This window comes from Rhinichthys klamathensis, unplaced genomic scaffold (genome assembly GCF_029890125.1).
Source record: "Rhinichthys klamathensis goyatoka isolate OS25496 unplaced genomic scaffold, OSU_Roscu_1.1 h1tg000014l_1, whole genome shotgun sequence".
Classification (NCBI taxonomy): Eukaryota; Metazoa; Chordata; class Actinopteri; order Cypriniformes; family Leuciscidae; genus Rhinichthys; species Rhinichthys klamathensis.
The window spans coordinates 2,802,455-2,819,849 of record NW_026606566.1 but is presented as its reverse complement, the minus strand read 5'-3'; the positions used below and the strand labels follow the sequence as shown (position 1 = coordinate 2,819,849).

The 17,395-nt window shown below is 37.5% G+C and overlaps 1 protein-coding gene across 2 annotated transcripts in view; it reads left to right on the top strand.

Moving 5' to 3' along the window:
* Positions 1 to 11,902, top strand: part of pik3cb (phosphatidylinositol-4,5-bisphosphate 3-kinase, catalytic subunit beta) — an 83,039-nt gene extending 71,137 nt beyond the window's left edge. For both annotated transcript variants that reach the window (XM_056271168.1, XM_056271161.1), the window contains exons 20-24: positions 440 to 607; positions 3,083 to 3,206; positions 3,379 to 3,524; positions 3,614 to 3,746; positions 10,332 to 11,902. In XM_056271168.1, coding sequence (XP_056127143.1) covers positions 440 to 607; positions 3,083 to 3,206; positions 3,379 to 3,524; positions 3,614 to 3,746; positions 10,332 to 10,463 — 703 coding nt within the window. In that variant the 3' untranslated portion in view covers positions 10,464 to 11,902. The remainder of the gene's footprint in view (positions 1 to 439; positions 608 to 3,082; positions 3,207 to 3,378; positions 3,525 to 3,613; positions 3,747 to 10,331) is intronic.
* The last annotated feature ends 5,493 nt before the right edge of the window (positions 11,903 to 17,395 follow it).

Sequence of the window (17,395 nt, the reverse complement as noted above, 5' to 3'; positions counted from 1 at the left end):
TAATTTTTATTTAATTTTTTGTATGTGTGATTCTCTATTTACCCAGAATCGTGCAGCTCTAATACACAGTAAATGTAAACCCATGGTGGACAAAGATGTCAGGCTTATGCACGGGGGGTTCAGGTGCTTCAACAGCGGTTTTTAAACACTGTTATATACTGGTGAAGAGAGACAGTGTCAAAATGTGTGGATGAGTTAAGACTGTTAACCCTTTTTTTGAAGCATCCATAATGACTACAGTCGTCCAAAAGAGTGTGATGTTACTGAATTAAAACTAGTAGTTCAGTTTGGTTCTATACACATTACACACATTTGTATAAATGTGGTTCTCAATACCAAAACTACTGTACGTGTAAACAACAGGATTAAGCACAAGGGTGTTAATGTTAATGGCTTTATAGATCATTTCAAATTATGTTTTTTTTTTTATGTCTCGCAGGATTGTGCCTTATGGTTGTCTGGCGACAGGAGATCGCTCTGGTCTGATTGAGGTCGTGTCTTTAGCTGATACCATCGCGAACATCCAGAAAACAAGCAGTAACATGGCCGCTGCTGCCGCCTTCAATAAAGATGCGCTACTGAACTGGCTCAAAGACAAGAACTCTGGGTTAGACTTCTGACATCTCTTATCAACAGTATTTGATTATTTTAATACATTGGTTTGTCTTGATTCGAAAGCCTTTGGATATTGAAATTTGCACTGTCTCCCTCCCCATGATTTCCACAAAAATCATAAAAACTAGGGATGGCCCGATACCATTTTTTTTCAAACCGATACGAGTACGAGTATTCACATTTGTGTACTTGCCGATACCGAGTACCGATACCGATATTTCTACCGCAAAAGTAATAGGCTCCCAGAAAAGAAGACAACTATTTTAGAACACAGGTTAGAAGACTGTTTTTATTTTCTTCTCTGCTTGTTTTAACAAGTCTAAAAATAAATATAAATTAGTAAAATAATAAATGTATTAACACACAAACCACTGTTAATTTAACATAAAAGCATGCAGGCTGCGTGCATGGTCTGGCATGACTGAATGCGCGCAAAGTGCGCTCCCTTAATAAATCCTAAAAGCTGACAGTTCATCGCGATCTCACACATCTCTGTTATTATCAATGAAGCTGACTGCACAATCAATCTTTCATAATATCCACACTTTGTTTGTTATAATTAGAGGATTTGCCAGCATACAGAATTCAGCACTGAACAAAAAAGTCCGTTTCGAGCGGTGAGGGGAGTCTATCTTAAATGCTTCTGATTGGCCATTGCGTTCAAGAAATCAACACATATGTCTGTGATTGGCTACATCGCTCAACGCTGTAACCATGTTATGAATAGAAACTCTGGCCTGTAAATCGTTTCTATTTTGTTGTAGTTGTTCTTGTTGCTTTTCTGCAAGAGATGAATAAAAATCTTTTAGTTTTTATGTTTTATTCATAGATATTTCTAGTTTGCGGGAGTCCCGCGAATCGTTTTATTCTCCCGTAACCCGCACACACAGAGTGAGTGCATTACCGCCCGCGCGCGCGCTCGGCCATCAGATCTATGATGCGTCTTCAGATGTTTAATTAGATTGCTGGTGTTAAACGATGTACTTTCTTTCCCTCCTCTCGACACCTTAGCTGAACATAACTCACAGTCTGCCTTGCTGTTGTCATCACCCCTTATCTTGAAATGAGCCCAAACCGCCGACATTATACTTTCCTATGCCTCAGTTCACCTCGACAAAGCACTCGCGGCGGCCAGTTTCGTTTTGGAAAATGTACGTGGTATCGGTGCGTGGTATCGGCGAATTTTTATGAGTACGAGTACGAGTATATTAGGACAGTATCGGCCCGATCCCCGATGCCAGTATCGGTATCGGGCCATCCCTAATAAAAACCAATCAAAAAAATTGAAATAGCGCGGAATGTCACAGAATTTGGCAAATTTCGGGTGAATAAATCAAAAGTAGGGCTGTACACTTAATCAGATCGTGATATAGATTAGAGGTCCGCTGGGCTTTAAACTGAAAGCCTGTACCCATAGTTTAACCCGACCAAACCGGCACAGTTAAGCCAAACAACAGCCGATGGAAGTAATTCGTTTGCTATGGAGAGTCTTTGAACTTCGGATGCGTTTGGAAGGGACTACACCGAATGGGACACGCCGATCGCATGTGATGTATTCCAATCAGATCGAGTGAGAATTATTAATAACTTTTTCAGAAACACTTGATGATACATTTAAACTTTTAAAAATGCATGGTTATTGATAAATAAGTAATCAATTATTAATGTAATATTTATATTGTTGAGCATTACCTGCCGATAGCCAACTATTTCGATAAAATAAAAACCGATAGTTGAAATAAAACTTAAGTAACACTCAAAGTAAAATAGAGCTGAACTTTATTACAAAAATAAACAGACTGATGCATGAAAATGTATTGAACTTTTAAATGAAATGTATAGATAAAATAGTTTAATTAAAACATTACTGTGTGTGTGTGTGTGTGCGTGTGTAGCTATAGGCCTAACCTAGAAACGTCTCATGTAAATTTAATAAGTAACACTTCACAATAAGCTACCATTTGTCAACATTAGTTAATGCATTAGCTTTCATGAACTAACTATATGAAATATTTTTACAGTGTTCATTAGACATCAGCATCTGACTCCGCTCTGTCTCAAGCCAAAACTAATACCACGAGGCGTGATCGTTTTTATTTCGCCTCTAGTAACAAAAATGTTTTTAGTAAATATTGTGTGAAACTCCTTATTTTTGACGATTTTGTGTAAGTATCATTTGCTATCATTAAATTTTAAATATGCATGGAAATTGTAATGGAAAACAGTACTTTTTGCACAATACTGACCTCCAAACCATTCGAATAGCAGCCCACACATCTCTTATTGTTAGAGATGTTTACTTATTTATTTATTTTTAATGTTAAAACTGTCGCAAAATAAACTTCTAGATCTAGCCTCCTAGCAGTTCTTGACGTTTTTGAAATTCTAGGTGGCAGTCCTCGTGTTCTCATTGAATAAAGTTGCTGTCTGTGTCAAAACTGATTGGTGATGTGATATGTTGACACAGAGATGCTTTGGAGAAAGCCATTGAGGAGTTCACTCTATCGTGTGCTGGTTATTGTGTTGCCACCTACGTCTTGGGAATCGGTGATCGGCACAGCGACAACATCATGGTTCGCAGTACAGGGCAGGTATGTTGGGAAACCGTCCTACACATGAAACCATGTGAATGTATCGTGTTCCCGCAGAATGTATGCTGCATTAAAATGCCATTCTATAGTCCCTTCTGTTGATTAAAATAGTAAAGTTTGGTTGTTTTTAGATTGACAAGATATTTACAAACCGTGTGTGTGTGTGATTCAGCTCTTCCACATAGACTTTGGCCACATCCTAGGAAACTTTAAGTCCAAGTTTGGGATCAAGCGTGAGCGTGTTCCTTTCATCCTCACACACGACTTCATCCATGTGATTCAACAGGGAAAAACGGGCAACACTGAGAAATTTGGAAAGTTAGTGACTGACTTTGTCTAATTAATGCACAATTCCATTTCTTATGATATAGGACACTAATCTAACATAGTGCTTTGTATATATGTAGTTTTAGGCAATACTGTGAGGACGCGTATCTGATTCTAAGGAAGAATGGAAATCTGTTCATCACACTCTTTGCTCTGATGCTCACAGCAGGACTGCCAGAGCTTACGTCTGTCAAAGATATCCAGTATTTAAAGGTAAGCGGACACGGACGGCGCAGAATTCCTTCTCCTTCAAAGTATAGTACTTCCCAAAATGAAAATGGTCATTTATTTATTCTCAAACTCTTAAAACTCATATGAAATGGTAAGCGAATGGGGCTGTCAAGCTCCAACAACACTGACAAGCAACACAATTAATCCACACAAATTCATGCTAAATTCCAAAGCATACTGTACATATAGATTTGTTTGAGGAAAAGATATTTAACAAGTTCACTGAAAATCTTGGCTTCCACCCTAGCTTTCCTTGTGCATTATTTATATACTTAAAGAAGAAACTTAATTGGTTGTTATGCATATTGTGAATGCGCCAGGTTTGATCAAATAAACTATTTGAGAGCTATGGCAAAAGGAAAGATTTTCTGTAAATAATTACTTCAATTTTGTCAGTTTCTCTCACAAAGCTATCGTATGGCCTCAGAAGAATTGGAATATATAGTCTTATATATCTGGTTCATAGGTCATGACATATTGAATACTGATTTAGAAAATATAAGCCACTGTTATGATCATGATTTTTCGTTATACTACAGCACAGCTTGAGTGTATATTAGGAGCGTTTGGGACCGTTTGTCGTTCGCTTTTGGAAACAATGGCATGAGACTTAAAACCCAGATTTATATGGTGTTTTTATGGTATTGCTATTTCCTTTATGGACCTAGAAAACCACTGGTATCCTTCTACTTTCATTGTTTGGAAAAGAGCAGCTTGGATAATCTGTTAATATCTCCTTCCAATAACCTATATTAGTGTACCAAAAAACAACACAACTAAAACAACCCATGTGGAGAGCAAACACACGAACCAGGAGTATCTAAACAATTTAATAAACTTGACCGAAAAAAAACAATATGCTAAAAAAAAGAATAGCCCTCACTGTAGATAAACTTTGTTGATCAACTTTACAGACATTACACTAATTTCTTGTTATAATCTTCTGTGTGAAAACTTGACCATGTCACTAAAGAATATACTTTTCTATCTATTTAAAGGTGTAGTTTCCGCAACTCAAACATCACAAACACAGCTTTTACGGTGCTTGTGAAGGCATATCTCAACAGGTATAAGTAGGCTACTTTCAAAATAAGGTTTAACATATCAGGAATACTTTTAGCTGTGTTGCTATGTGTCATAAATAAGCAATTGATTAGGCCGAACACTGTCTTGAGCAAACGTAAGCATCTCACGTATAATATGCCTATTCCAACGTATCTGCACCAGCTGACATGACGCGCGACACAACTGTTAAAGGCCGTCTACACTGGACACATCAAAGTAAACATTATAAACTGGTGCATTTGTCTTTCTGAACGGGTGCATGGTGATGTATTGAAGCGCCCATTGTAGCGTGTTGTATCGCGGTGTCCCAAGTTAAGTCACATTTATTTATATAGTGTTTTATACCATACAGATTGTTTCAAAGCAGCTTTACAGTGATAACAGGAAAATGATGCATTTCGACTGTTGTTCAGCTGAAGTCATTTCAGTGTTGATTCAGTTCCGTTGTAAAGATAATAAAATATTTAATTATTTAGATTAAATAAAAATATTAAAGCAGTTTTGCAAAAATAAATGTTGTCATCGTCCAGCTCAGTTCAGTTCTCATACAACAGTGTCAGTACAGTCAGATCAATAACCTACCCATTAGGTTATCGCCACGGAAAAATGGTAGTACAAAGGTCTTTACCAGCCGAAGGGAACTTTTCTGGAAAGTTCGCCATGGCAAGTTGTTTCGAACTCTTCAGTTCGTTCTGCGATTTCACTTGATGTATATCGGGGCCTTAAGTGCCCCCAACTAAGCAAGCCAGAGGTGACAGTGGCAAGGTAACCTGTCAGGGTGACACAATGGCGAAAAAAACTTGGGAGAACCCAGGCTCAGTCTTTGGGGGCAGTTCTCCTCTGGCCAACGAATTAATATGGTATGATTATGATTCAGGCAGCATCACAAGTCAGAATTCAGATTGGGATCGGTAGCATTCAAATATTCATCCAGTTCCTTTTGCTTAAAGATCGAATTCATCATGCCGGTATGGAGGCAAAGCAGGCTATATGGTCTGTGCAGAGGACTTGGTTCTTGTGGTCTCTGCTGAGGATCAGTTCTGATGGCTGTTGTGTCGACAAGGCCTTCGCAGGGGATTGTTTAGTAGACACGGTTTCTGCTGACATTCATGGCTACGTTGTGGTCGTGTCTAGGCGCAGGTCCTCCATCTGATCTGGATACGGCCCGGATCCGGCTGACTACGGAAACCTAGGGATAAGGATGAGATGGACAGACTAACATTAGCGTAGATTCCATTCTTCTTACGATGTAACAAGCACATCTGGTGTTATAGGAAGTGTTCCCGGTTCTGATTGACATAATTTATGCAGCCTAACAATCATTTAACTATTATGAATAATACAAAAAATGATGTATAATGTGTATGCCAGGTTAAAGAGATGTAATTTTAGTCTAGATTTAAACTGACCGAACAATTCTAGGAAGACTATTCCAGAGGGTGGGTGCTAAATAGGAAAAGGATCTACCGTTGATATTTATTTATTTATTTATATATATATATTATCAACTGGCCAGAATTTTGAGATCACAATAGACGTGAAGGACTATAATGCGTTAAGAGCTCGCTCAAGTACTGGGGAGCTAAACTATTTAGTACTTTGTAAGTAGTCAGCAATATTTTAAAATGTATACGATGTTTAATAGGGAGCCAATGCAGTGTTGACAGAAACGGGCTAATATGGTCATTCTTCCTGGTTCAGGTTAGAACTCGAGCTGCTGCAATTTGGACCAGCTGTAGTTTGTTTATTAAGCATGCAGGGCAACCACCCAGTAGAGCATTACAATAATCAAAACCTTGATATCATGAACTAGCATTTTTCATTGAAAGCATATGTCGCAATTCAGATATATTTTTAAGATGGAAAAATGTGGTTTCACAGATGCTAGAAATGTGACTTTCAAATGAAAGATGGGTATCAAAGAGCACACCCAGGTTTCTAACTGACGACGAAGACTTGACAGAACATCCATCAAGTGTTAGACAGTATTCTAGGTTAATACGTGCGTTTTGGGGTCCAGTAATTAAAGGTTCTGTTTTTCACATGTACAGAGTGAACATCAACGGTCCTAGTACTGAGCCTTGTGGTACTCCATACTGAACTTGTGATCGATAAGACATTTCTTCATTTACTGCTACAAACTGATAACGGTCAGATAAGTATGATTTGAACCATGCTAATGCAACTCCACTAATGCCAACATAATTTACGAGTCTATTCAAAAGAATGTTGGGTAACGCTTTAGATTACAGCCCGGAATGTACTGTGTAATTAAGAGGAATTTACAGTGTAACTTTCTGTAATTATAGTGTACCTATAAAGTACTTGCATGTAAGTATAAGGGAACAATATGTAAAGTTTGGGGAATAAAGGGGTAACAACCAGGAGAATTAAAAAAATATTTATACTGTAAGTATTATAGAACTAAGGGGTACTTATTCTACTATTATGATACAACAATCTTACATTTGGGAGCAATTTAGCGAGAACATACACTGCGTACCTTTTTGTAATAATTGTGTACCAATACATACTGTATAGGCTTTTTTTTTTAAATGACAGGGTACATATATAGGCATTTATACAATTATTTATTTATTTTTTGATAGCAAAAGTGCAGATGTTTGGGCTAACATGTTTCAAGGCAAGAAAAGCTCAGACTATTGCAATTTTTTTAAATACTGGGAAATATAGCTTGTTTGATGTGGTTACAGGGTAAGTGGTGCTTGTATAATAAATAAAGGTTTCCGAGTCAGTGATATAAAACTGTGTATGCATTTTTATTGTACTTACCCTGTAACTACATTGAACAAGAGGGTAACAAGCACCACTTTAATTTACGGCCCGCAATGTCACACTTACCCTGTAACTACATGGAACAAGGGGGTAACAAGCACCACTACATGAAACAAGAGTATCTTTCCCCAATATTTAAGCAAAAGTTGCAATAGTTTTCGTTTTCAGTGCACTTTTGTTAAAAAGATTACTTTATAAATGCATAGATATGTACCCTGTAATTTTTAAAAAGCATGTAATTTTACAGGATGTACTGGTTCACCATTATTTCAAAAAGGTACGCAGTGTATGTTCTTGCTAAATTGCTCCCACATGTAAGATTGTTATATCATAATAGTAGAATAAGCACCCTTTAGTTCTTTAATACTTTAAGAAGTATCAATAATTGTTTAATTCTCCTGGTTGTTACCCCTTTATTCCCCAAGCTTAAAATATTGTTCCCTTATACTTATATTGTAAGTACGTTATAGGTACACTATAATTACCGAAGGTTACGCTGTAAAATCGCTTTAATTACGCAGTACTTTCCGGGCTGTAATCCAAAGCATTACCGAATGTTGTAGTTGATGGTATCAAATGCAGCACTAAGATCGAGTAACACTAATAGAGACTAACCATGATCGGATGATAAGAGCAAATCATTTGTGACTCCAATGAGAGCTGTCTCAGTACTATGGTACGGTCTAAATCCTGACTGGAAATCCTCACAGATACCATTTCTTAATAAAAAGGAACATGGTTGTGAGGATGCATTCAGCAAGGATGCATTAAATTGATGAAAAGTGACGGTAAATACATGTATAATATTACAAAAGATTAGAACTACTTTAACTACAAACTGACAAATTAATCAACAAGTCATGATCTCAAACCACACATCATCTCACTTTTTATCACCAATTACTATTCTCAAATATATACACAATACTCCACTAATAATAAATTCATTACATTCTCACTGGTAAGAAAGAAATAGGAATTAGTTAAAGAAATCATATTAGTTGTAGAAAATTAGCTCAAAGGGGAAATATGTATAATGAATTATAACGAATTATAATGAATTATAAATATTTGGATTAGTTTTAGAATTGACTGTAGCAGAATTAATAGTATAATTATTTAATCAGTATTTAACGAACAGGCATCATAATCAGTTATCAATTCTAGGAAATAAATTATCTTCCTGGCCAAGAAAAAATATCCTTTTCCTACTGTATAAATGAATAGCAGTGTAATAGCATATAGTGAGACATTTAAGTGACTTTGATTTGTGAGCAGCAAACACAGAGACAATAAAGTGTGAATTTGATGGTTTAATTAACGAAACTATGTCACAAATGTGTCATTTCAGACAAAATTGTACACTAATTTTATCCATACTACTTCAGTATCAGTGAAACAATGAAGGAAGGATCTTATCATCAGGAATTCTGGAAACTAGTTTGCAAAAAAACATTCAACATAACTACAAATGCAAACATACAACTGATCCAGTAATAACTGTTACATAGAGAACACATTTACACAACACAAGATGTTTAAAATGGGACTAGCAACTTGCACTGAAGACAAATGCACTCATTGAAACCTTAACATACCGTTAATCAATTTTAGAACGATGTTACGAAGGTTATCAGATTTCTTAAATTACAAAATCTCTGCTTCATACAAAATTCATACTCAAATTAATCTCTCTTCAGAACTCACAGTTCCCCTCATTCTAACTCTGGCAATCGGCAAGAAAACAATATTACTCGATTGAAAAAAAAAAAGACGATACGATAAGTCATACGATGGCTTCACATTAGGAGAGATATGCAGCTGCATTTAGATTTCAGTTACAAAGACATACTCACACATTCACTTCTCTGATCCTTAAACATTAACCGAAGCTAGAATCTATTTCTTGCCTCACATATGCATTTATGTGTGAAAAACCTTGCACACCCCAGTATGTACATTCCATTAATCATAAATACAATTACTCAGTAGTATTATTTATTAGATTTGTTTTCTCTTTTTTTCCTCCTTCGTCTTTGTCTCAACTTAGTATAATTTTTGTTGTTGTTTTTGTTGTAAATGTTTATTATCTTCTCTTTTCCTTCCTGTCTCCGGGAGTTTGGGAGGGAGGGAGAAGAGATAGAGAGTAGATAGAGGTAGGGGAGTAAAAGAAAAGGGGGTGGAGGAGGAAGAGAAGAAGCTAAAACATGTAAGCCCAATGTCCATAAATCTTTGTAAATCCCCTGTCAGTTATATTTAACATGCTACTATGGTGATCTGTATCTTTGTTTAAATGTCTGTTGTGTTTTTTGTTTGTTTTTTTTGAGTTGGTGACTACTTTTTTCTTTGGACTACTTTATTATGAGAAATGGTCTTAAAAACACTGGAATCATGTGATGGGTATAAATATTTTATGAGTTTTAAACGTTGTAAAGCACTGTTCCTATATGCCACAGTACTACTTTATGGACAGTCTGGCAGGAATTGCTGTAAAATTGAAGAGGCTTCACACACAGATGTTTGATTGGGGATCACTTTGAACAAACACCCCAACAAGTCAAAAATAAAGAAAAGAACATCACACAAAACAATGAAATCATTAACATCGAATTTGGTCAATGCATTAACTGTGTTAAATGAGATGCCATTCAAAATAGACAAATAAATATATGATGGAGTGACAGCAGCTGTGTGTTTGTTTTCCAGGACTCTCTGGCATTAGGTAAAACTGACGAGGAGGCCCTCAAACAGTTCCGGCAGAAGTTTGATGAAGCTCTGCGAGAGAGTTGGACCACCAAAGTCAACTGGATGGCCCACATTGTGGCTCACCCTTCATAAACACTAACATCTGGCCACACAAACATCTCTCCAAACTGAAGTCAGGGTTCAGCAAAGTGCAGCAAAATTAGCTGATTTATGACCTTAGAAAACCGATGGCCAAATCTCATGGATCTAAATGATCTTCAGAGGTCTCGAGTCTGCAGGAATAAAGGAAAAGCTCGGCTTCTACCCCTGTTTGTTGTGTTGAAAATCGACTGCCTCTGACCATAGTAGAGCCGTGCAAAACCCTGACTTGACATTGGATCCAATTGCCTTATAGAAGGTGACAAAAGAACGAACTTCTGCATTTTCTTCCTACACTGAAAAATCAAAAAACAATGAATAACTCCAGTCTGTCCTTCTGGAGGGAAAGCGGAGTTCCTAAACCTTCAAACATCAAGGCAGGTTTTGGCCATCCAGAAATACGTTTTCTTGTTGTTGTTTTTGTACAACCGTGTTAACGTATCGGGACTTTTGAAAACGGACCAATCAGAGCACAAGCTCAGAGGAAGTGCATCTTATCAGACCAAAAGGTAAACATGTGCCTCACTGCACAAGAGACGTTTTGTTTGTAATTGCTTTTGACTTTTTTTTTAAACTGTATGTGCCAGACTACTTTATTATGAGAAATGGTCTTAAAAACACTGGAATCATGTGATGGGTATAAATATTTTATGAGTTTTAAACGTTGTAAAGGTAAAGCACTGTTGCCACAGTACTACTTTATGGACAGTCTGGCAGGGATTGCTGTAAAATTGAAGAGGCTTCACACACAGATGTTTGATTGGGGATCACTTTGAACAAACACCCCAACATCCCTCCTCTCGTCTAGGTTGAGCAGATCTCATGTTTGTTAAATGGTGCTAGCCATCAAATATATTCCTTGTCTAAATGTTAAATGTAAGCGCAGCATTGTAGCCAAACTTGTTGTTTAATGGTACAGTCCATGAAAATTGCTTGTTTTGGTGTCTGTTAATTTGAGAGAAATTCACAGATTTAAATGGGCTTAAAACTGCATATGCCTGCATATTGAAACTCAAGATTTCAAAGGCCTATTTAGTCCGAATATCTGCACAAAAGACTCAGCGGACCAAAAAGGGGAGGCCGTGACAGCTACTGTCTACTGACAGCTCAGACAGTATAATAATAATGTCTATATTTGAAAGCACAGACAGTTTGTTTTTACTGCTGATAACCTGCTGTCTCTAGTGCTGCTTTTCTTGTTGGCTGTGTGACTAGAGATGTGTAGATGCACTGAGCATGATATTTTTACACTGATTATGCGGACGTGTGAATGGGAGGGAAGACTGTGATATAGTGAGATTATTACGAGCGATGCAGAGAGTTTAGCGCCAACATTCCAGAGAATTGTACATTCATTTACTGTGCTGTTATGGTATATGAGAGAATAAGAATTAAGATTTGTGTCTATCAAATAAATTACAATTTATACTAGAGCAGGTTGCTACTCCATATGCTATTATGGGATGTTTTGATGCCTTAGTGCAATATGCAGACGTAAAAGTGCAACTGTAAACCTGTTATGAGAGTGTGTGCGTGTGCACTCGTGCTGCTGTGTGTTACACTGATGATGACCTTTGATTTCACTGAAACCTTTAATACAGGCTTTGCTCTGTCTCGCCCGTTTCATAGGAATTAAAGTTGTTTTCATTGAACTCTATAATTTCTGTTTGATTTGGAAAAAAATATATTGTTAATATGTAATTAGAAAAATTATACACAGTACTGTGCAAAAGTCTTAGGCATGTTAGTATTTTCACCCAAAAAAAAATGTTTTTTTGCTGTAGTGTGTCAGATCAGTTTACATTTCCAAACATTAATTTTGCCATTAATTGTAATAATCCAGTGAGATTTTTGTATACACAACAGCCGGTGCTCCACATGGAGATCTGATCTCACCATCATCTGGGATTCCTTGAGGATACAGAAAAAGCCGAGACCGACTAAATCCAGAAGAACTGTGTCAACGTCTCCAAGACTGTTCATACCGGCTGTTGTCAGACTCCTTGCGCATACGAAAATCTCACTGTATTATTACAAGCAATGGCAAAAGGGGTGTTTGGAAATGTAAACTGATATTTTATACTGTCACACTACTTTTGCACAGTACTGTAGATGCATAGAAAAAGTGGTATTTCAAGACTTGAAATCTGTTTCAAAAAAGGAGACATCCAAAAATCTGTCTGATGACGTCTACCTCACAGAGCTGCGCTGATATATATACACTCACCGGCCACTTTATTAGGTACCCCATGCTAGTAACGGGTTGGACCCCCTTTTGCCTTCAGAACTGCCTCAATTCTTCGTGGCATAGATTCAACAAGGTGCTGGAAGCATTCCTCAGGGAGTTTGGTCCATATTGACATGATGGCATCACACAGTTGCCGCAGATTTGTCGGCTGCACATCCATGATGCGAATCTCCCGTTCCACCACATCCCAAAGATGCTCTATTGGGTTGAGATCTGGTGACTGTGGAGGCCATTTTAGTACAGTGAACTCATTGTCATGTTCAAGAAACCAATTTGCAATGATTAGAGCTTTGTGACATGGTGGAAGTAGCCATCAGAGGATGGGTACATGGTGGCCATAAAGGGATGGACATGGTCAGAAACAATGCTCAGGTAGGCCGTGGCATTTAAACGATGCCCAATTGGCACTAAGGGGCCTAAAGTGTGCCAGGAAAACATCCCCCACACCATTACACCACCACCACCAGCCTGCACAGTGGTAACAAGGCATGATGGTTCCATGTTCTCATTCTGTTTACGCCAAATTCTGACTCTAACATCTGAATGTCTCAACAGAAATCGAGACTCATCAGACCAGGCAACATTTTTCCAGTCTTCAACTGTTCAATTTTGGTGAGCTCTTGCAAATTGTAGCCTCTTTTTCCTATTTGTAGTGGAGATGAGTGGTACCCGGTGGAGTCTTCTGCTGTTGTAGCCCATCCGCCTCAAGGTTGTGCGTGTTGTGGCTTCACAAATGCTTTGCTGCATACCTCGGTTGTAACGAGTGGTTATTTCAGTCACTGTTGCCCTTCTATCAGCTCGAACCAGTCTGGCCATTCTCCTCTGACCTCTGGCATCAACAAGGCATTTCCGCCCACAGAACTGCCGCTCACTGGATGTTTTTTCTTTTTCGGACCATTCTCTGTAAACCCTAGAGATGGTTGTGCGTGAAAATCCCAGTAGATTAGCAGTTTCTGAAATACTCAGACCAGCCCTTCTGGCACCAACAATCATGCCACGTTCAAAGTCACTCAAATCAACTTTCTTCCCCATACTGATGCTCGGTTTGAACTGCAGGAGATTGTCTTGACCATGTCTACATGCCTAAATGCACTGAGTTGCCGCCATGTGATTGGCTGCTTAGAAATTAAGTGTTAACGAGCAGTTGGACAGGTGTACCTAATAAAGTGGCCGGTGAGTATATATATATATATATATATATATATATATATATATATATAAATATATATATATGCAGCTGTAAAGTATTCTGGAATTATTTTTGCTCTCTAATGCAGATCTTGGATAACCTGCTCTTCACCATGCCAACTGTATAGTGAATGTGAAGCTACGTCACGCTGCGTTGCATGCTGGGATCTCTTAAGAGGATCGCCCTCTGCTACTGTAATTATTACTGAGACCTGCACCTTTTGTTTAGTTTTTTTGCCATTAAATGAAACATTCAGTCATTCTCCATGGCATCGTTTGCTGGGAAGAGAAGCTATTTTATTGCATCACATGATCATTTGTTTGAACTAGTTTTGCAGAATTGCAGTCACTGGTTACCATGAAAGCAGTCGCTGCTGCTCTAGCCGACACACGGTAGAAATGTCCCAATAAAAATACAGTATGTGCTCAACCAGCTGATCCATTTCTTTGTTGGAAACGTTTAAATGTGACTGGAGTTTTATTGTCGTCATTGTAAATGTTTACTTTCCCAATTGGCCACGGATGGGAATCAGAGATTGTGGGTCACATTCACACACGCTGTTTTTCTTAATATTTATTTATTTCAACACACGACAACCAAAATGAAACCCCTAGAAGCTTGTGATCAGTTTTGTCGTGTCTGCGTGCAAGTTCTGCTAATACAAAAGCCGATGAACTGTGAGAGTCATACTCGCGAAGGTAATGTTAAACCCAACAAAATACAACCCCAAATCAAAAAGTTGGGATATTTTGACAAATATAATAAAAATCAAGAATCAGCTATTTGTTCATTCTCTTCCAACTTTATTTAACTGACAGAAGTACAAAGATGAAAAAAAAAATGTCCAAATTTTTATTTTGATGGCTCCCAAAAGGTTGGGCCAGAGGCATGTTTACCACTGTCACATCACCTTTCCTTTTCATTACCTTTTTTAAATGTTTGGGGATTGAGGATACTAACTGTTGAAGTGTTACATGTGGAGTTTTAGCCCAATCTCGCCTGACACGAGACGTCTGCTCGACAGTCTGTGGTCGTTCTTTTCGTGATGGGTCATACATGTGCAATAAGAGACAGATCTGGACTCGAGCACATCCACTGTGCGGTGTAGAGTTCCTACGAAACCGCTGTTGTAGCTTGTGCAGAATGAGGCCTGGCATTGTCTTGCTTCCCAGGAAACATGTACAATTCCAACATACGCCTCCACGTCAATAGTACCTTCACACACATGCAACAAGTTGTCACCCATACCATGGCAGATGTTTGCTCTTGATGAAAGTCTGGATGGTCCCTTCCGTCTTTGGGACCGAGTCTGTTTTTCCCAAAAACAAGCTGAAACATGGACTCAGGGGTCAAAGGTCACGCACATTCAACAGAAGTCTCCTGCCTTCCCCAACACAGACTGAGATTTCTCTGGATTCCCTGAACCTTTTCACAATATTATGTATGGTAGACCTAAATTCCTAAATTCTTTGCAATCTTGCATTGAGAAATGTGATTTTTGAATTGTTGGACAATTCTGTCATGATATTTGGCACAAAGTGATGAGCCATGACACATCTTTGAGTGTAAAAGGAGCATCTCAGTCTTTGCAAGCTATCACGATCCCCTCACATTTTACCAATTCATCTACCTGTTGAAAGACTTGGACTTTGGATATTCTGTGAACTTTTCAATTTAATTTAACCTCCGTCCCAACTTTTGTGTGTCGCATGCGCCAAAATCAAAATTTGTTCATTACAAAATAATTTACAAAATACAAGTTGGTCAGTGAAAATATTGGACATTTTTTCTTTGTACTTTTGTCAGTTAAATAAACGTTAAACAGAATAAACAAATAGATTTTTTACATTTAACAAAATGTCCTAACTTTTCTTGATTTGGGGTTGTACAAAACTTTCAAAAACACTGTACAATGTGATGATTATTTTATTGAGTGATAGATAGAAAGTGGGTTTAATCAGACATTGTTAATAGATTTGCTATCCGGCGTCGTCCCTTATGAAAACTGTCCATGGTTTTGACAAATAAAGAAAAAAAAACATTTTTATATAGTTTAACCAATAACCATGGTTTTTGCTTCATTAAGCATAGTAGGCCTATTTGTAGTAAAACTGTGATTACACAAATGTTAATCAATCCGCCAAAAACCATAGTTAATTTTCACCACCTTAACCTGCCAACTTGATTTTGTTTATTTAACAAAAAAATTAATGTGCAAAATATGCATTGAAATATATAGTTAGAGATAGTTCACCCAAACATGGTCCCCATTTTTGACAAGTCAATGGGAACCAGCAACTGTTGAGTTACACTAAATAAAAATAAAAAAGGGGTAAATTGTTTTTTATATGCACTCATTGCACTGTATACAGTGAGACTGGGAGAACTCACATCCTTCAACACCAACGACTGCACTGCAGAACACCATCTTTCGAGCTCCTGAAGTTTGCGGACGACAGTCACTGGCCTCATCCAGGATGATGACGAGTCTCAGACAGGAGGTCGAACAGCTGGCTGAAATTTATTTGCTTCACAAATGTGTTTTTTTTGCTTCAAATTGATTTATTTTCAGTTTTAAGGTTAATTTACCTAATTTTGTCTCTGGGAAAAGTGATCTGTGACATTGTATTATGTTGAATAACAAAGTTTTTTGGTGTCTAACGATGGGACATTTAATAAGAGTAGAATATTTATTTTTCATTTTAATTTAATTTTAATTTTTTTCAACGTTACTGTTGTTAATAAAAGTTAATTTTATCTGCATCTCAACTTAAGCTCTGTGCTTTGTTGTCAAATGTGCATTTCCAAGAAATAAAGTAACATTATTAGTAACTCCACTTATTAATGCAAAACAAAAGTACTTTTATGATTAAATTACCTTTATGATTAAATCAGGTGCTGGCACCACCAGTGCAGTGCTACTGCTCTTGCTCTTAACTGTTAGTCTGGAGCCCTGAAAAAGCTAACTTTAGTGTGCATGTGTCTAAACTGTTTATACTAATTCAAGAGATGTGTTCATGCTCACTATTCTCTATTATTGAAATACTATTCGGTGTCTGAGCAAGTCTTATTATGTGTCTCCTGTGGCGTTATACAACAGTCAATGGTCCAAACCTACTGTATGGTCCAAACTACGAAACAGCCTGACAGTAGAGATCCGTATCCTAAAGTACCAGAAAAATACAAAACAGTTCACTTAAATAAAATTTTAAGCGAATTTTATTTAAGTGAACTGTATAACGCACGTAGTTACGTAGGGCAAATGCAGAGTTTTATCGCGTACCTGTCTATATTTTTTTTTTTTTTTTTTGCTGTATTAAATGTAATTGATTACATTAATACTCGGAATAACGAATAATATTTTCTCTTCATATAGGGTAGAAACGGTACCGTTGTTTTGAACTTTATACGGTTTCTCCACTTTCCACGACATAACGTCAGCATGGGATTCCACGTGAGGCGCCTTGGCGGTTTACATAAAGAGACTGG